At 42.6% G+C, this 20,605-nt stretch overlaps 1 protein-coding gene across 1 annotated transcript in view; it reads left to right on the forward strand.

The window, feature by feature from the left end:
* Positions 1–20,605, forward strand: part of THSD4 (thrombospondin type 1 domain containing 4) — a gene marked incomplete at its 5' end in the record, with an annotated part of 540,083 nt that overhangs the window by 99,199 nt on the left and 420,279 nt on the right. The window contains one exon of the mRNA XM_082861410.1: positions 1,944–2,046. Coding sequence (XP_082717536.1) covers positions 1,944–2,046 — 103 coding nt within the window. The remainder of the gene's footprint in view (positions 1–1,943; positions 2,047–20,605) is intronic.

Genomic DNA, 20,605 nt, shown 5'->3' on the forward strand with positions numbered 1-20,605 from the left:
ATGTTAAGTAATTTGGCGTGTGATTGAGGCTTGGGAGTGGCTCTTAATTGCGGCTGCCTAGTCTGGTGCCAGGCTGGCTGCACCAGAGGGAGCACTTCGAGTGTATATTCCTGAGCCTCTTGCCCACCCTCCACTGGGGCGAAGCCCGAGAATCTGTATTTTTAACACACCCCTTAGCGATTCGTTCTCATCGCAAGGATGGTACTTAACTCCCAAGCTGCCCAGCTGATCCCATCCTAGTCGAACTTCGGTTCTGGCCAAAGGGTTGTAACAAGCATCTTAACTCCAAATCCTTCACGGAGGCAGCTGGTAGTGCTGGAAGCCTACACGGTTCCGGCTTCAGGACCACCAGCAGCTTGGCTTCCAGAGCCCTTGGAGACAGCCTTCCCCAGCCTGTCAGCTTCTCACCCTTTGTCAGAGCCTAGCCGGCCCTGCCCATCCTTCCGGCCCTTTTTCCCCACCAGTTTCCACCACGTTCTGCTTCACATGGTTTCTTGCTCCATATGGTTTGGCTCAGGCCGCAGCAGGGTTATGACCACCCTGAGTGTCTGTCCCAGCAGCCTCTCCAAGTGCCCTTGATCAAGCAGGGGATGTTTTTCCTTCCACCTGGTTTCATTTCTCCCTCTGTTCCCTCATCTTCCACGAGACCTGATGTTTCTGATACATACAGTAGATTTCTTTCTAAATCCTTCAGGACGTGAGCTATCATATTAGCAGTTTACTCCAGAGACTTCTATACAGAGCTTTTCATATTTAAGGGGCCAGATGCCTTTCCCGTCTGATTATTAAAACACCCCCACACCACACACACACCTTACCCTTAAGCAGAGTGTTGCTAGTTTTAAAAAGCTAGATCCTAGCTTTAAAGGAGAGATTGTGATCTTATTTCACATTTGCTCATATTTATCATTTATAAATGGGACTTCCCTGGTGGCGCAGTGGTTAAGAACCCTCCTGCCAATGAAGGGGACACGGGTTCGAGCCCTGGTCCGGGAAGATTCCACATGCCGCGGAGCAGCTAAGCCCGTGCGCCACAACTACTGAAGCCCGCGCGCCTAGAGCCCGTGCTGTGCAACAAAAGAAGCCACTGCATTGAGAAGCAAAAATAAATGAATTAATTTTTTAAAAAAGAGATATTTGCTAAAAAAAAAAAAAAAGAGAAAGAAAGAAAGAAAGAAACCATCATGGCAGATTTACTGAATAATAATCCTTGGAGGAGGGATCCAGGAGTTTGCATCTCCCAGGAGCTCTCTGGGTGGTTCTTTTGCATGTCGAAGGCTAGGAGCTCTTGCTTTAGACGGTGGAGAGAATTTAGACCAGAATTTAGACACGATGGGAGGACACTGAGAGAGAGCCTGGTGGGCGCCAGACTTCTGGGGGTTCAATCCAGCCTCTGTCTTCACTGGCTGTGTGGCTGCTTCATGCCTCAGTTTGCTCACCTGTGAAAAAAAAACTAAAAATACCATATCAATCACATTGGTCATCGTGAAGATTAAGTTAGTTAATATGTGAAATATGCTTAAAATAGTGCCTGCACCTAGTAAGAGCGCTGTACATGTTTGCTGTGAATATTATCCCACGCACAGGAATGGCACGAACAAAGTCAGACAGATGGAGATGGACGGCCTCTTTGAGGGAGGCGAGCAGACCACTTTGTCAGGATCAGGTTTGGGTCCGTGGTTCTCAAATTATGGTATGGAGAAACAACACGGGGAGCATGTGAAAACTTTAGTGTCCTTCCAAAGTTTCTAATTTAGTAGACTTGGAATGAAGCCTTGGGATCTGCATTTAAAATTTTCGATACAGGTGATCAGCACATTTGTAGAACCCCAGGTTTCGGTGGAGGAGGACTGACATTTAACATTGGAGAGGTCTCCTGGGATTTGGCTGGGGCCATGAAGAGATATGGACGCTAATTGCATGTTTAATATCTGCTTTATTAGGTGTGTCCAGAAAGCAGTAGAAGTATCTGGGAGGTACAATGTGCATCCTACAACAACAAGCCGTTCATGGGCCGGTTTTATGAATGGGAACCGTTTGCAGAAGGTAAGAATAGCCCTAGCCCTGTGCAGAGCAATTATTTTCTGTCTGTTCTCCAACCCTGTTGCCCTTTGGTTGTTGCTGGAGGAATTGGTGTGATCCTGGCTAGAGTGACAATGAGGGAGAAAGTGTGACCCCCAGGGCAAGGGGGGAGCCGGTAGGGGTCTTTACCAAAGGTAGTGGAGCTCAGGTGACACCTGGACCATCAGTCAGATGGATGAGGCATTGGCTGAAACAAGCAGTGTCTGAGGCTGGCAGGATGAGTGAGACAGGACAGGGTTTGTGGAATGGGTTAGAGCGAGAGTTTCAAGCTAAGGTTGTGAGGAGTGAACAGGGATGGAGTTTCCCTTTTCCTTGGTTCCTGCTACAAGCGCTGGTGTGGTGGCTTAAGAGAGCACGTAGAGTTGTAGGGTTGACAGTTGTTTGGCTTTTGTGCTGGGGGAGCCTTGAATGCTTTTTCCAAAGATGAAGTGTGGTAGGTAGCCATTGCCCTTGGGACCAAGTTTCCTGCCTTTTCAAAATGATGGAAGATCTGATATCGGTAGAGCTTCTCAGTGCTGTTCTACATCTTGGAGTCACTTTCCTTTGTTGAAGCGCAGATGATAACATGGCTTTTGGGCTGAGAAGTGTTCAATTCTGAGATATATCTTCCCATCACAGAGAAAGTAGGCTCCAAAGTGGTGATGGGTCGAGCAAAACGTGTGGGGTTCAATACCGACAGCCATGCTGGCCAGAGGAGAGAGTGCAGCTGCCCTCAGTGTTCAGCTCAACGTCAGCCCAAGGCAGTGACTGGGGCAGCTGGGCTGGGCCACAACCCAGTGTGTGGAACACGGCTGTTATGTCCGAGCTCTGGAGAAATTGTCCTGGGGAGGGCTTGATAATGAGTTGTGCGGATTCCATTACAGAATCAATGTCCAAATGTGGAAGGTTGTGCCTAGATGTCAGCCCTTGAGGAGGAGAAGGCAGGATTGATGTCTGCTCTGAAATGGGATGCAGAATTATTCTTGTCTGTGCATTTTTCTCAGAGAAGAGTCTGTAGCCTTGTTTGGGTTCTCAAAGTGGTCTCATGACCACTGCCCACTAGAATCGCTGAAGAACCTTCTAGAAATACTGATGCCTGGGCACCACTCCCAGGGATTGTGATTTAATTGGTTTGGGGTGCAGCCTGGGCATGAGGATATTTTAAAGATCCCAAGTAATTCTAATGAGCAGCTGGGGTTGAGAACCTCTAATCCAAGAGGGAGGCAGGATTTCAGAAGAGCTGGTGACTCTGGCTTAAATTAAAGGCACAGAATCATGGGTGTTTCATAACCTGTGAAATATATTCTTGTGTCAGAACAACAGTACGTGTCAGTGAGCATTTTGTCTGAGCTGCACCCTTGCTTTATTGCTGGCTGTGGATAATAATAGCTGCTTTGCCGTGATTCACTGGGAAGAAAGGCGAATTCCTCCAGCCGCGCACTGTGATCCCCATTGTTTCCCCTGGAGCTAGAGCCCCATTGCCCAACCCTCTCTGCTTAGCTCAGGGAGGTCATCTGCCAGCCACCTGACCCTGTCAAGCCGGGTAGACTCAGGTCTAATGTCAAAAGCCCTTTGCCTCCCGCAAAGAAAACGTGTGCTAATATTTTCACCTATTATCAATATTCCCTGTGGATGCCTGCTGTCGTCTGGTTTATGTATGATTCTCCCTTTTCTGTTCTTTTGTTTGCCCTGACGTGTGCTGGACTTTAATTGTGAGTCCTGGCGGGGGGAAGGGAGGAGGCTTTTTGAACATTTGATTTCACTTTTTATTTTGGAAAATTTCAAATGTACGTAAAAATAGAATAGGATAATCGTATAATAATAACCTCCTATTTACCCGTCACTTAGTTTCAACAGTTATCAACTCATGGCTAATCTTTTTCATATATAACCCACCCACTCTTCCCCATCCAGATATGGGGAGCTATTTGAATTCACGTTATATAGCATAATTCACTGGTGCATATATTAATTAGAACTCTTGGTTGTTAGTGACCGAAATCCAACCTACCTATATATAAACAAGAAAGATATTCTGTTGGTCATGTTACTGGGAAGTCCAAGAGGTGGGCTGGGATTCAGATATGGCTGCATTCCAGGGATTCAATAATATGAGGACCCTGCTTTTCTCTATCTTTCTCCATCTCTTGGGTCTGTTTACTTACTTCTCAGGTGGATGGGCAGGCTTACATGGCTTTGAACTTGCAATCACAGTGAGAAAGACTCTGTCTTACCTAGTGCTGTGGGTTGAATTGTGTCCCACAAAAAAGATATGTTTAAGTCCTATCCCTGGTACCTATGAATTTGCTTATTTGGAAATAGGGTCTTTGCATGGTAATTAAGGTGCAAGTTAAGAAGAGGTCATACCGGATGAGGGTGGGCCCTTATCCAATATGACTGGTGCCCTTATGAAAAGAGAAGAGGCACAGAGACGCACATACAGGGAACACTCGGGCACAGAGACAGAGGGAAGATGGCCACGTGACGACCAAGGTGGAGATTAGAGTGATGGCAGCTACAAGTCAAGGAGCACCAAGGATTTCGGGAAAGCACCCGACACCAGGGGAAGACACAGAAAGGTTCTTCCCCAGAGATTGCAGAGGGAGTGTGGCCCCGCCAACACCTTGATTTTGAATTTCCAGCCTCCGGGACTGTGAGAGAATAAATTTATGTTGTTTTAAACCACCCAGTTTGTGGTAATTTGTTATGGCAGCCTAGGAAACTAGCATGCCTAGTGATGGTTTCAATCTCAGAAAAACCACCCTGTGATCTTGTTTGGATCATATCCCCATCCCTGGACCTGAGTTCAGGGCCTGAGGGGGTCGTTGGGCTAACTCAGGTCATGTGACCGACCCCCTGGTGGGAAACACACATCCCAGCAAGCGGAGGTGGGGAAGAGGGGATTGTGACAGACAGAAGAACAGAATCTTCTACAGAAATTATTATCTACTTTTTGGCCATAAGCCCTGAAAGTTTGAAGAAGGCAATTAGAATCCTGGTATTTTACAAAGAAAAGAAAAATGCAGACTAGCAGCAGACTAAAGAAATCAGCTATCTTCTACAAAGTGTTCGTTACTTTGCCTAGAAAATTCAGCATTCTTTAAAAATATTTATTGACGTTAATATGTCTCACACGCCTAGAAGAGGATCCCATGGTCACCGAAGCTGCATTTACTTTGGCTTTCTTTAAACAATTCTTCTTGCTGCTAAGATTGTTTTCCTGATTTTGTCCTCTTTCCTCTTAAATGACTCCCAGGCTGACCAGTGGGAGGAAGACGCTGTTAATGTTTCTGCAGGGTGTTCATACTTTACGGCTGGATTTTGCATTGGGCTCTTGGTTTTGTTTGGAAGTCTACTGCTATTTGCACGTGCCTACTTAGGGAAACAGCTGCACTCATTCAGTCCAATGCCACACAGAATAGTAAAAGCAGAGTACACTGTCTGATAAACACATTAATTTCTCCACATGCTTCTTCTTAGGCTTTTAAATGCATTTCCTGGATATGGTGATCTGTCCTAAGATAATGCGTCTAGGAATTTTTCTCATAGACCTAATACCGTAAAGACGATAGAAGTAGAATTTCAGTGCCTCTGCATCCCTGTTTACTCAGGATAGTGATAGTTCATGCCTGTCACCCTAGTCCCCCTTCGTTCAAAACCACTTTGGACAATAAATTATATGGTCAACCTAGCTATAATGGGAAAGTCTTCTTTAATAGGAAGACATTTCTTTAGGTGCATTGGGGAAAATTGTACCTGTTTTCACGACTAGAGTGTTGGGTCTGGGCGGCACTAGAATCTAGAGTTTTTCTGGGTCGCTGTGGGCTGTTCAGCAGCAGGCATCAGTCTTAATCCATAAATCAGGGACAGCTTTGTATTGGAGTACTGTAAGTGCACTGTGTGTCCTCAATAGCTCAACTAAATAGAGTGCAGATCTAGAAGCCAAAAGTGAGGCTGAGTCAGAAATTGGAGGTTGCTAAGTGGTCATGTGACCAGGGCCACTGTATCTGTCAGGCCTTAGTAGCTTATGCTGCAGGAACAAAGAGCCCCCAAATCCTAATGAACAAAGAGCCTCCAAATCCCTAATGACATGAACAAACGTTTGTCTTATGCTCATGCTCCCTGTGTAATGTAGTAAGTATTCTGCTCATTCGGGGACCCAGGCTGATAGAAGCTGCACCTCAACTTCTGCTTCCACTGAAGCAGGGAAAAGGAGCAGTGAGTCACACATGGGTTCTTAAAGCTTCTACTGGAAGCGATCCCTGTTGTTTCTGCTCACATCTCATTGGCCACAGCAAGTGGCATGTCACACTGAACTTCAAGGGCAGCAGGGAGGTACCCATCCCACTGTGTGCTCAAAGGAGGAGAAATTGAATATCTGTGACCAGCCCTAATGACTAGCACAGGCAGCAACCTCCAACAGTGCCTTCCTTTTAAGGCCAGGAGACTTTTATTAGGCTGCTTGCAAGGAGAGTAGATTTTGCTCCAGGAAATATTAAAGGTGCCACATAGTCTCTAATAGCCACAGAGCCCTGAGCCACTGAGACCATTTCTTCTCCTTGACTAAAGCTCTGAGGGGCAGAGGTGGAATGTTGGCGCCCAGGTGCCCAGGTGTGCTGCTGACTCCCCCACCAGTCTGCCCTGGCACAGGTACTCCACTGGCGTGTGGGGCAAGGGCTGCCATAAACATGGACAGTATTATCCAAACTGTATGACATGAGGAAGGAAGGCTTAGGACCAAGTGCTGGTGAACCTGGGATTAGGATGTTCATGTTTTAATGAAGCACCTTCATTCATTCCTAGGTACCTGCAATTCTCCATCCTACAGCCCACCCCTCCTGCACAGACAGTTCATAGTCAGCAGGGACCTTTCAGAGTGGACAGGGAAGGTCTAAGGGTAACGAGAGGAGTTTTCCAGTAATACCCACCGCGAGATCCATTCTCAAGCTCTCTTATCCATGCCTAGGAATATACCTGGTAAGACTAGGCCATGGTTGCTTACATATGAGTGTATTATTGAGGACAAAGCAAAATTCTGAGAGCAACCTCTTGTGAAAACAAAAGGGTGATTTGGGTTTTATGTATGTTGAGTTTGAATGAATGGTAGCGAGATGCCCAGCAGGAAGTTGGGGATGTTTAAGGGAGATACCTTAGGGTTGTAGACCTGTATTTGAAGTCATTGGCTTTGGTGTGATAATTAAAGCCACCGTGATGGATAAGACCTTCAGGAGAGTGTAGAATCATGAGGACAAAGGGATCCAGGAAGGAGCTTTGGATTATGCCCACTTTAAAGAAGTAGGGGAAAGAGAGTCAACCATGAAAGGAGCCTGAGAAGAGGTGGCACCAAAGCGTTATAATGCCTTATATCATCTCTTACAGTAATATAGTCTATTATGGTTTATAAAGTTCTCTTATTACATACACCACAGTGAGGAACAAATGAGATAATAGAAATTGCTTGTATTTATTGAGCACTTACTACGTACCAGGCACAGCTCTAAATGCTACTCATTTACTCCTCACAACAGCCCTGTGAGGTGGGTACTATTATCAGCCTCATTTTACAGAAGAAACAAAGTATATAATAGTTAACTAACTTGCCCAGGGTTATCCAACTAGTAAGTGATAGAGCCAGGTTCTAAACTCAGAATCTGGCTACAGGATCTCTACTCTCAATGTGTATGGAAGCCAGGAGAAAGATGTGTACGGTTGTGAGCATTTAAGACCAGTCTTTGGGTACCTGTTTTCCTCGTAAAAACTGTCTGAGTAATTAACATTTAAATTTTCTTAAAAAAATGAAAGAAGGGGCAGTGGGGGAGAAGCAGTCATAACAGCTTAACACAGCAAGAGGTCAAGGAGAGAATGAGAACTGAGAAAATAAGACTAGGATAGACGGTTGGGAAAACCACTGGAAAGAAATTAGAGAGGGTAGCTGGTGAATAGAGCTAGCTCGCTCTTTTAAAAATTGCCATGAAGAAGGCATATGGAGACTGTTTGCTAGTTTAAGGGGAAAGAGAAAGGTTTGTTTGGAATGGTAGAGAAATGAGGATTCTGCAGATTGAGAGAATGAAACTTATAAAGAAGAATAAAGGGTTAATAGAATGGTGCCTATGAACCTACTCTATCCTAGAAGAAAAGGTGGAAAATAGGCACTTTTTTTCCTCTTGGAAAAAGTATGTTATTGTTTCTCTGCATTCTGTTATAGAAAGCTTCTTCACCATTAAATAAAAATGCATTTATTCAAGAGAAATGAAAGCAATCATAGGTCCATAAAAAATATTTGTTTAAGAATGTTCACAGCAGCTTTTTCCATAAAAGCTCCAAACTGGAAACAACCCAACTATCCATAAACAGGAGACTGAATAAACAAACTATGGTACCTTCATACAATGGAGTATTACTCAGCAATAAAAAAGACCACTCTACTGACGCATATAGCAATCTGGACGAACCTCAGAAACATTATGTTGAGCAAAATAAGCCAGATGTAAGAGTACATACTGTCTGATTCCTTTTATATTATGTTCTAAAGTAGGAGAAATTAGGCTAAGGTGATGGAAGTCAGAACAGTGTTTGCCTGTTTGGGTGTGGGGAAGGATTAGCTGGAAAGCGGCATGATAGAACTTTGTGGAGCGTTGGTAATGATCCAGATCGTGGTTGGCATGGTTGTTACACAGGTGAATGTAGCTGTCAAAACCCATCAACTGAATTCTTGTGATCTAGGCATTTTCTTGTATATAAATGATACTTTAAAAAGTCCATTAGATTCTCTTTCCTCCTCTCTGTCTTCATCTCTGTGTTCCTAAAAGTGAAATTTAGAGCCAGTATAAATTTCACCATTATAGAACTATTCTAAGGCTTGCTGGTTTGCCCCTTTCTCTCTCATTCTTTTTTAAATACTCTTTATTACTGATCATGGAGAAACAAGAGGATTTTAGGGAGAATGGACTCAGATGCAGAGTATCATTTTTGGAATCATTTAGGATCGATCATAGGGCCTTGTTGGGCCTGGAAATCCTCAGGTAGGTCTGGAATCTGAGGAAGCAAAGCTGCACATCTGTATAAGTTAGCATTCTTCTTCTTTTTTTTCCTTGTAAGCAACAGACACCAATTTTGGCTAAGTCAAACGCAAAAGGATTTTACTGGAAGCATATACAGTACCTCCGAGAATCAACAGGAAGTGTGCAGGACCAAGCTGGGTGAAGGACAGAAACTGAGGAAGCTCTGGGGATCCAGGTGGACAGAACTGACGGTCTTACTTGTCTGCTGCTGCTGCTGCAGTGGATAAATTCCAACAGGTTTCTCCATTCAAGAGTCAAAACCCTGGAAATAAGAGCCCTATTGGCTTGCTACAGGCCACATGCCCACTCCTCGGCCGGGGGTAAAAGGGTGGGGGGGTCCTGACTGACATTCCCAGCGAGACTACACACAGAGGGGGAGAATTAATTTCCAAAAAGGAAATCCTGGTGCTGAACCAAAAGAAGGAAGAATGGATCTTGAAGGGCCCCAAACGACCAATGTCCATGACAGAAACTCACAAGTCAGGATGCCCATCTGGTTTGTCAACTGTCCTTTCAGCAGTAGGCTCACAGGGCTTCTTGACACCTTTGAGGGATTATTGGAATTAGGATATTACGTTTGAGTATCACTCGTTTGTTCTCCTTGTGTTTATGTTTCTGCAGATTTCTACAGATAGGCCTCCTTATGCATGTGTGGCACGTGACTGTGTGGGTCCCCTTTGCTTCCACACATTATCAGGCATAATTCAGGTTGACCAGTGTGCATTTATTTACACGGGGGCACGGGAGAGAGGCTGGTGTTCTGTGGCCACCTGTACCATCCCACTGCATCCTGTGTTGAGGATGATGACCTCACGGGGAAGGGAAGGGGGGTTAGTAATGGTTCTGTTCCTTCCCCCCTGATTTCCGTAATCCTGGTCACCCTTCCGCTCCCCAGCGGGATTATCTACGTGAAGTACACCTAGAACACGTCTAGTTCTTGCATCCACACTGTGTTTCTCTGTGTATCTGAAGAGTATGAAAGATGTAGGGTGGAGCACACGGTGTCACATCTCTGTGAGTCTCTTTTCCCTGGGAAATTTAGGATTAAAGGGAAAGATTGTTTGAGGGAGAATATCGCCCCTTCTCTAAAGTATTCTGGAAGGTGTAAATGATTCGTGTAAAAGCGATTTCTTTCCTGGCGTTTGAACCAGTGTCCTTCTAAGTAATAGTAAAGAAAAGCCTCAGGGTATATTTCAACATCTAGTAAGCAGATTAGTCTAAATGTGAGTAATTTTGAGGATTGAAAACCAAGGGTAGAGCTTAAACCCATTGCAAAATATTAAATAATGAGACCCAATCCTGTCATTTCTGTCTTCTGAGAAGCTCAGCTTTCTTCAAAGACTGCCTCATCTTTGTGGTGTCAGGATGGGCAAGGTCAGATGTCACTACAGTGTTCCTATTCTACAGACGCAGGAACTGAGACTTCAGGTTGGATGGTTTGCTCCAAGTCGCAGGATAAAGTAGAAGGATCAGATTAAACAAGAAGTTACATAACCACAGCCTGCTGATTTCAGAGCAGTCATTTGCCTCAGGGGCTACCAAAGAATTTCTCTCTCTGTGCAACCAAGCTGTGACTAATTCGGTACCTTTAAAAACAAACAAATATGGTTTGTTTTTGTTTTTTTTAACATCTTTATTGGAGTATAATTGCTTTACAATGGTGTGTTAGTTTCTGCTTTATAACAAAGTGAATCAGTTATACATATACATATGTCCCCATATCTCTTCCCTCTTGGGTCTCCCTCCCCCCCACCCTCCCTATCCCACCCCTCTAGGTGGTCACAAAGCACCGAGCTGATCTCCCTGTGCTATGCGGCTGCTTCCCACTAGCTATCTATTTTACGTTTGGTAGTGTATATATGTGCACGCCACTCTCTCACTTTGTACATTGACTAAGACTTTTCCAGTAAAGCCTGGGGCTCTGTCTTAATCCCTTGTAGCACAGCTCTGTCACCCTCTGAGCAGAGGCCTCTGACTGTAAATTGGTAGAGCTGGGTCCCAAGGGAGTGGTCAGGACATTTGGTTGCCCCTTGCATGAGCATGGAGACATTAGTATGGGGCCAACATCAAGAGGTTTTTAGAGTTAGAGGCCTTAGGGCTAGAAAGTAATCAATGAAAATGCAATTTCTGTTTAAACTGTAAATCCAGCCCATCTTTTGCATATTTATCAGAGATTCTCCCTCATCTGCATAGTCCCTCCCCAAAAGCTATTAAATAGCAACCATACCTGTCTGTATCTGCTTCTTAGAAATTCCATGAGTGAGAACATTCCATGAGTCAGTGGGACTTGTTTACAAAGGATTAAAGGAAAAATCTGATGTGTATCTGTGGTTGGGTGGGAAGAAGGGAGAGAGCATGCTTCAGCATTCCCAGGCAGTCTGCTTCACCTTCCTCCTCACGTTGCCTACACTTTGCAATAATGGCATTCTCATAATGCCGCTATAATTCACCCTGGGATGATATTTGTTGCCTGGCTACCCTTTGGAGCCACATTGAATGAAACCTCCAGGTTCCCCCTTCAGATACTTGAAAGCAGCCGTCTTGTCACCCTAAATCTTATTTCACCAGCCTGCTGAATGTTTATTTCCTTCAGTTGATTCCTTATGGATTGGAGCATGCAACTTGTTTATCATCTTGGCTATTCTCTTTAGAATCAGTACATAACAAGCAGCTGTGGTTGAGTGTGGCTCTGATGTGCTGGGCTCGGGAGCAAGGAGTGTCACTGGGATTGATTAGTGATGTCTCGCGCAGGTGTGGGAAGGGAAATGGCAGCACATACACTGCCTCTTTTCTGTCTTTACAGTTTTTTTATATATATTTTAATCTTATTGGAGTAGAGTTGATTTACAATGTTGTGTTAGTTTCAGGTGTTCAGCAAAGTGATTCGGTTATACATATGCATATATTCATTCCTTTTTAGATTCTTTTCTCATATAGGTTATCACAGAGTATTGAATAGAGTTCCCAGTGCTATACAGTAGGTCCTTGTTGTTACTTATATATCGTAGCGTGTGTATGTTTACCCCAGGCTCCTGGTTTATCCACCCCCACCCCACCCCACCATGTTTCCCCTTTGCTAACCTTAAGTTTGCTTTTGATATCTGTAAGTCTGTTTCTGTCTTTCACGTTGTGATGATATAGGTGCCAGTTAACCCTGTTAGTTGTTTGAAAATGGGGATGAGTTCCTATTTATTGAACAGAGATGAGACTCTTAAATGATTCACAAAGTTTGCCAAGCAGTACATAGGTCTTGCTTCAAATGCAAGTATAAAGCTTCTGATTTTAGAATACAGTAATCAAGGAAATGATGCAAATAAATATAATGAACACATCATTGTACTAGTTATGTCTAAAATGTGTTCACATTTAAAATGTAAGTAAAAACCAAATAATGTATAACTGTTTGTAATTTTCCAAGAGAGGCCTTTTAGGATGGCTGAAATAGTCAGGGGAAGGCCTGCTTTCCCAGAGTGATCCTTTAAATTAAGGGTTCTTTCAGGGGCCCAGTGTATCTAGAGGTGGAGGGACTAACCCAAGGACAATTTCTAAAAACTGGATTGCCTGGTATTGAAGTGTGCAATAGGTTTCTTTCTACCTTTGGAATTGTATTTCCTGTCTGCATCTGAGGCTGTGTCTACTGCAGCAAAACAAAATGAAGTAGTGGCAGGGACTTCCCTGGTGGTCCAGTGGGTAAGACTCTGTGCTTCCAATGCAGGGGGCCCGGGTTCGATCCCTGGTCAGGGAACTAGATCCCGCGTGCATGCCGCAACTAAGAAATCCACATGCCGCAGCTAAATATCCTGCATGCTGCAACTAAAACCTGGTGCAGCACCCCCCCCCCCAAAAAAGAAAGAAAGTACAAGGCAAAATTTTTAAAAAATGATTTATATTTGAATTATCCTGCTTCCAAACCCAGCTATTCTCAGCCTGAACTATGGCGAGCACTTGTCATCATGTCTTGAGTTAACATGCATCATTATCACACCTCTTTCCTGCAAACCTAGGTGACATGAGCAGCTAACTATTTGAGGTCCTTTGAACCCAAATACTTAGCAACCGAGTATATATTGAGATGTGTGGTTTTCTTTAAGATTACTAATTGTGATACGTAGCCTGATATTATAAGGCTTTAGTTCACAACCATTTCTGTTCATATGGGAGAAATTTCTGGATTGTTGCATTTCCCCTCTCTTTCTTGCTCTGTGACTGTCACTGCTCCATTCTCACCCATGATGGAAACCAGTGATCTTTGGATGGCCCACCGAAGGAGACGTACATTTCTGGCCCTTTCTGTGCTGGAACTAACATGGTGCAGGTTCTGTAGCTCCCCCGGGGCAAAGCAGAAGTACTCTATTATATGATTCATACTGTTGAGCTCACCCTTCCCTGGTTAGTGCTTAGTGTTTTTACTGGATTTTTCCATTCTCTCTTTTTGGGTTACCACATACACCCATACACATACCACCACCACCACCAAAACCCCCTGTGAGGAAATCACTGTATAACTTTGTTGACAAACACGTGTGTGGATACGTTTAAATCGTTCAGAGGTAAAACAAGGAAAGGCCCCGTATAAATTCTACTTTTGAACTAAAGACTAGATAGTGGTTTTGCAAATGTAAGTGATCGATAACTGATTAGCTTTGGAGCTGGTCAACAGACTTTACAACTCAAGATTGTTATTTAGTAATGAATGACAAGAAAAGTTTAGGAAAACAAAATTCTACATTGTACTCAGTTAGTATTTTTCTTTTCAACCTTGTTGCAAACGGTTTTCATCGCGGAGGCATGGAGGAGAATGGTGAGTAGACACCGATTGGGAAGGGATTGCAATTGGGAGAGGCTGAAATAGAGCAGGTTATGGGGGTGGAGAGAGCCGGGCGTTTCAGGGGTCAGAACCGCCAGGCAGACAAGCCTTGTCGTGAGCTTAGTGAGGCCAGAGGTCACCAACAGATAGGGCAAGAGACTGGCAGGGCAAACCATAGATTTCACATGGTTACCCAATTCATTTTTGCTTTAAGATTTTATCAAGTGAGCCATAATTTATTGGACTGAGTCAAGTTTTGTTCAGGGAAGCGATTAAAGTTTGGGTTAATCCCTGGAAACAGCTTTCGTCTGAAGTCATGTTCCAGCAAACGATGTTTTTTTTTAAAAAAATATTAAGCAGCACATTAAAAATAGGTCAGATTTAAACAGGACAGTGGAGCTTTGGTTTGGGGGAAAACTTGCAGTCATTATTAAGATATGTGTCTGTTGTGAGCGTTAGGCCTGCCAGTCTTTAGGAAAGGGAGAAAGTGGAGGGGAGGGCTCTGACCCACCATGCAGTTCGTGTAACCTCTTGATGCCAAAAATGAGAAAGGAGAAGCATATCTGATACATACAGCCCAAATTCCATTTGTACTTAAGGTTACGTAAGTGCTCATCATGTAATAACTTTGGCCCTCGCCCAACGAGCGTGTAGATATTGGCAGCTTTGCATGCCTAATAGATCCCCATCAATCAGTCACGATGTCTTGTCCCACACCCAGTTGCCTTGTTTGTTTAAGCTGGCTTTGGAGGTTGTATAAACAGCTTTAGCAACCTGCTGTCGCACTCCTGGTGATCAGTGGCACCTTCAAAAAATCCCTTGGCGTGTTCTTAGGATTCGAAGGAGTAGAACTTGACCCACTGATGTTTACCATGGTTATCAGTTTTCTTCCCTGTATGTTCTCGTGCATTACAGGCAGGGAGCATGGAGGGGCCCCTGGGTAACTGCTCCCACCCTGGCTCGCTGGACCTGCCAGGCCTCTGCCTTTCAGAATCAGCTAGTGTACTGTCCCACCTGATGGAGCCTGGCAAGGGCTGCCCAGGGACTGCCAAATGAAACTGTGCCTCAGGACTGGACAGGTGAATTCAAGTTCACACAGAAAAGAAAGGTGCACTTTTTCTCCTTAGAAAGTGAAAAAAATAAAAGATTGCTACAACATGTTGGCGTTGATTCAGGCAGCCACCTTTTGTTCTGTGTGAGGGATAGCCTTAGGGTAGCAGGAAGGACAGTGGACAGAGGACACAACCCCAGAGGTACCAGCTGCAGCTTCCTTGGACCACAGTAAGAAATAGCTTCCTCCCATTGAGAAGATCCAGTGAGATGATGTGTATGTAGCATGTGTATAAAGGTTGTAAGTTCCACTATTGATGACCAGGTGCCTGCATCCTCCAGGTGGAACCTGGAACAGTGAATAGTATGGTGCATATGCAGATGTCGGGAAAGGCATTCCAGGCAGAGGGAACAGCACAAGCCAAGGTGCAAGTGTGGAAAATACAGAATATATTAGGAGAAATCAGGGAGTGTCCTCTGGTTGGAACAAAGGGTGTTTAAAGGGAAGAAATGCAGGATAAGGTTGGGCTGGAAGTTTGGGGCCAGATTATGGAGGGCCTCAAATAGGAGGCTAAGGAAATTGGACTTCATTTTACAGGCAGTGAGGAGGTATTGGGGTTTTTTTAAAGCAGGGGAGTAACATGATCAGAGCTGAGCTTCAGGAAAATTAATCTGGCAGCAAAATGCTGCAAAACCTCTTTGGAACAAGAAGGGATATAAATAAATAAATAATTCGAAAATTTGGCAGAAGTGTTTTCAAATACGTTCTGAAATGTACATGCTATATATTTTGAAATGATAGTATCTTTCTTGTTCGTTTTTTTTTTTTTCTCACAGCAGCCAAATTCCTTTTTCGTTCCCTCTCTTTTCTTTCTTTTCTGTGTTCCCTCCCTCTCTCCCTCTTCCTTTGTTTCTTTCTCTCGCTCATTCACTCTGTCACTCCTTCTCTCCTGTCTGCCTTTCATGGTGGGTGTTGCTTTGGCGGGGGTGAAAACCGAGCCAGAGGTTGAGGGTTCCAGCACAGTGCTTCCAGGAGGTCCAGCCTTCTGGGGCCTCTGCGCCTGCTGTGACGGGGTCCCACTACCGAGGGCAGCGGAAACATCCAACCTTGATTGTCACCAACCCCGACCATACAAAATATAGGTATTTTGAATGAGCAGGCAAATTCCTGTAATTCATGTGGACAGTGTTTCTATAATCCAGTTTTCTGGACTCATCACCAAAAGGTTCAGTCGACTTCTGTTACGCTTGGGTTAGCAAGAACAATGGCATTTCTATGGGTTTTATCGGTATGGCCCGTGTCCTTTGCTCAAGCAAATTTGATAAATGTGTTTAGACCCTAGGTGTTTCTAGATTTCACTTGCAGGTTTGTGACACTGTGTGAGATTCCCCTGGCTGAGATATGAATCTGAAAAGTCTGCTTTGCAAGATGTGTGTCCGGAAAAGTGTCACTTAGCTTTATTTTTCTTCACTTATTTGTGCATTTGCAACAATGCTCATTAATTAGTTAGAAAAATTTTGCTTGTTTCTGTGAAAAATGGCAGTCAAGTGAGATATAAACCTATCAGGAGATGTGAAAGTATGGTTAACTTGTAGGGTGTAGCATAAGGCTATAAACAGGAAACTCTCCGTGGATATTTGATCCCTGAAAAAGCTGGGAGCCTCTATAAATATTTTTCTGTTTGTGAATCTGGGAACTCAAGAAGGTTCCAGATATATGCCTCAGGAATGTCAAGAGTCTGCTGTAAATCCAAATTCACAAGACAGATAAATTATTGGATGACTATTCAGATTGCAAAACAATTTTTCATTTTATTAAATATTTACTCTTCATATTTACCCTAGAGAAGTTCCTTAAGGAAATATAGTTAGTATTTGATTTACAGACATTCAATATATACAACTGTTTCTTTTTTGTTTTCTTTTTAGCATCTTTATTGGAGTATAATTGCTTTACAATGGTGTGTTAGTTTCTGCTTTATAACAAAGTGAATCAGCTATACATATACATTTATCCCCATATCTCCCCCCTCTTGTGTCTCCCTCCCACCCTCCCTATCCCACCCCTCTAGGTGGTCACAGAGCACTGAGCTGGTCTCCCTGCACTATGTGGCTGCTTCCCACTAGCTATCTATTATACATTTGGTAGTGTATATGAGTCCGTGCCACTCTCTCACTTCGTCCCAGCTTACCCTTCCCCCTCCCTATGTCCTCAGTCAATTCTCTATGTCTGCGTCTTTATTTCTGTCCTGCCCCTAGGTTCTTCAGAACCTTTTTTTTTTAGATTCCATATATATGTGTTACAATGGTATTTGGTATTTGTATTTCTCTTTCTGACTTACTTCACTCTGTATGACAGACTCTAGGTCCATCCACCTCACTACAAATAACTCAATTTCATTTCTTTTTATGGCTGAGTAATATTCCATTGTATATATGTGCCACATCTTCTTTATCCATTCATCTGTCAGTGGACACTTAGGTTGATTCCATGTCTTGGCTATTGTAACTAGAGCTGCAGTGAACATTGTGGTACATGACCTTTTTGAATTATGGTTTTTTCAGGGTATATGCCCAGTAGTGGGATTGCTGGGTCATTGGTAGTTCCATTTTTAGTTTTTTAAGGAACCTCCATACTGTTCTCCATAGTGGCTGTATCAATTTAAATTCCCACCAAGAGTGCAAGAGGGTTCCCTTTTCTTCACAGCCTCTCCAGCATTTATTGTTTGTAGATTTTTTGATGATGGCCATTCTGACTGGTGTGAAGTGATACCTCATTGTAGTTTTGATTTATATTTCTCTAATGATTCGTGATGTTGAGCATCTGTTCATGTGTTTGTTAGCAATCTGTATATCTTCTTGGGAGAAATGTCTGTTTAGATCTTCTGCCCGTTTTTGGATTGGGTTGTTTGTTTTTTGATATTGAGCTGCATGAGCTGCTTGTAAATTTTGGAGATTAATCCTTTGTCAGTTGCTTCATTTGCAAATATTTTCCCCCATTCTGAGGGATGTCTTTTCATCTTGTTTATGGTTTCTTTTACTGTGCAAAAGCTTTTAAGTTTCATTAGGTCCCATTTGTTTATTTTTGCTTTTATTTCCATTTCTCTAGGAGGTGGGTCAAAAAGGATCTTGCTGTGATTTATGTCATAGAGTGTTCTGCCTATGTTTTCCTCTGAGACTTTTACAGAGTCTTGCCTTACATTTAGGTCTTTAATCGATGTTGAGTTTATTTTTGTGTATGGTGTTAGGGAGTGTTCTAATTTCATTCTTTTACATGTAGCTGTCCAGTTTTCCCTTCACCACTTATTGAAGAGGCTGTCTTATCTCCATTGTATCTTCTTGCCTCCTTTATCAAAAATAAGGTGACCATATGTTCATGGGTTTATCTCTGGGCTTTCTATCCTGTTCCATTGATCTATATTTCTGTTTTTATGCCAGTACCATACTGTCTTGATTACTGGAGCTTTGCAGTATAGTCTGAAATCAGGGAGCCTGATTCCTCCAGCTCCGTTTTTCTTTCTCAAGATTGATTTGGCTATTTGGGGTCTTTTGTGTTTCCATACAAATTGTGCAATTTCTTGTTCTAGTTCTCTGAAAAATGCCATTGGTAGTTTGATAGGGATTGCATTGAATCTGTAGATTGCTTTGGGTAGTATAGTCATTTACACAATGTTGATTCTTCCAATCCAAGAACATGGTATATCTCTCCATCTGTTTATATCATCTTTAATTTCTTTCATCAGTGTCTTACAGTTTTCTGCATACAGGTCTTTTGTCTCCTTAGGTAGGTTTATTCCTAGGTATTTTATTCTTTTTGTTGCAGTGGTAAATGGGAGTGTTTCCTTAATTTCTCTTTCAGATTTTTCGTAATTAGTGTATAGGAATGCAAGAGATTTCTGTGCATTACTTTTGTATCCTACTACTTTACCAAATTCATTGATTAGCTCTAGTAGTTTTCTGGTAGCATCTTTAGGATTCTCTATGTAGAGTATCATGTCATCTGCAAACAGTGACAGCTTAACTTTTTCTTTTCTGATTTGGATTCCTTTTCTTCTCTGATTGCTGTGGCTACAGCTTCCAAAACTATGTTGAATAATAGTGGTGAGAGTGGACAACCTTGTCTTTTTCCTCATCTTAGAGGAAATGGTTTCAGTTTTTCACCACTGAGAATGATGTTGGCTGTGGGTTTGTCATATATGGCCATTATTATGTTGAGGTAAAGTTCCCTCTATGCCTACTTTCTAGAGGGTTTTTATCATAAATGGGTGTTGAATTTTGTCAAAAGCTTTCTCTGCATCTATTGAGATGATCATATGGTTTTTCTCCAATTTGTTAATACTGTTTATCACATTGATTGATTTGCATATATTGAAGAATCCTTGCATTCCTGGGATAAACCCCACTTGATCATGGTGTATGATCCTTTTAATGTGCTGTTGGATTCTGTTTGCTAGTATTTTGTTGAGGATTTTTACATCTATGTTCATCAGTGAGATTTGCCTGTAGTTTTCTTTCTTTGTGACATCTTTGTCTGGTTTTGGTATCAGGGTGATGGTGGCCTCGTAGAATGAGTTTGGGAGTGTTCCTTCCTCTGCTATATTTTGGAAGAGTTTGAGAAGGATAGGTGTTAGCTCTTCTCTAAACGTTTGATAGAATTCGCCTGTGAAGCCATGTGGTCCTGGGCTTTTGTTTTTGGAAGATTTTTAATCACAGTTTCAATTTCAGTGCTTGTGATTGGTCTGTTCATATTTTCTCTTTCTTCCTGATTCAGTTTCAGAAAGTTGTGCTTTTCTAAGAATGTGTCCATTTCTTCCAGGTTGTCATTTTATTGGCATAGAGTTGCTTGTAGTAAGATCTCATGATCCTTTGTATTTCTGCAGTGTCAGTTGTTACTTCTCCTTTCTCATTTCTAATTCTGTTGATTTGAGTCTTCTCCCATTTTTTCTTGATGAGTCTGGCTAATGGTTTATCAATTTTGTTTATCTTCTCAAAGATCCAGCTTTTAGTTTTATTAATCTTTGCTATTGTTTCCTTCATTTCTTTTTCATTTATTTCTGATCTGCTCTTTATGATTTATTTCCTCTGCTAACTTTGGGTTTTTTTTGTTCTTCTTTCTCTAATTGCTTTAGTTGTAAGGTTAGGTTATTTATTTGAGATGTTTCTTGTTTCTTGAGGAAGGATTATATTGCTATAAACTTCCCTCTTAGAACTGCTTTTGCTGCATCCCATAGGTTTTGGGTCATCATGTTTTCATTGTCATTTGTTTCTAGGTATTTTTTGATTTCCTCTTTGATTTCTTCAGTGATCTCTTGGTTATTTAGTAGTGTATTGTTTAGCCTCCATGTGTTTGTATTTTTTACAAATTTTTTCCTTTAATTGATATCCAGTCTCATAGCGTTGTGGTCAGAAAAGATACTTGATATGATTTCAATTTTCTTAAATTTATTGAGGCTTGATTTGTGACCCAAGGTGTGATCTATCCTGGAGAATGTTCCATGGGCACTTGAGAAGAAAGTGTATTCTGTTGTTTTTGGGTGGAATGTCCTGTAAATATCAATTAAGTCCATCTTGTTTAATGTATCATTTAAAGCTTGTGTTTCTGTATTTATTTTCATTTTGGATGATC

Source organism: Leucopleurus acutus, assembly GCF_964270905.1.
Source record: "Leucopleurus acutus genome assembly, chromosome: 1".
Classification (NCBI taxonomy): Eukaryota; Metazoa; Chordata; class Mammalia; order Artiodactyla; family Delphinidae; genus Leucopleurus; species Leucopleurus acutus.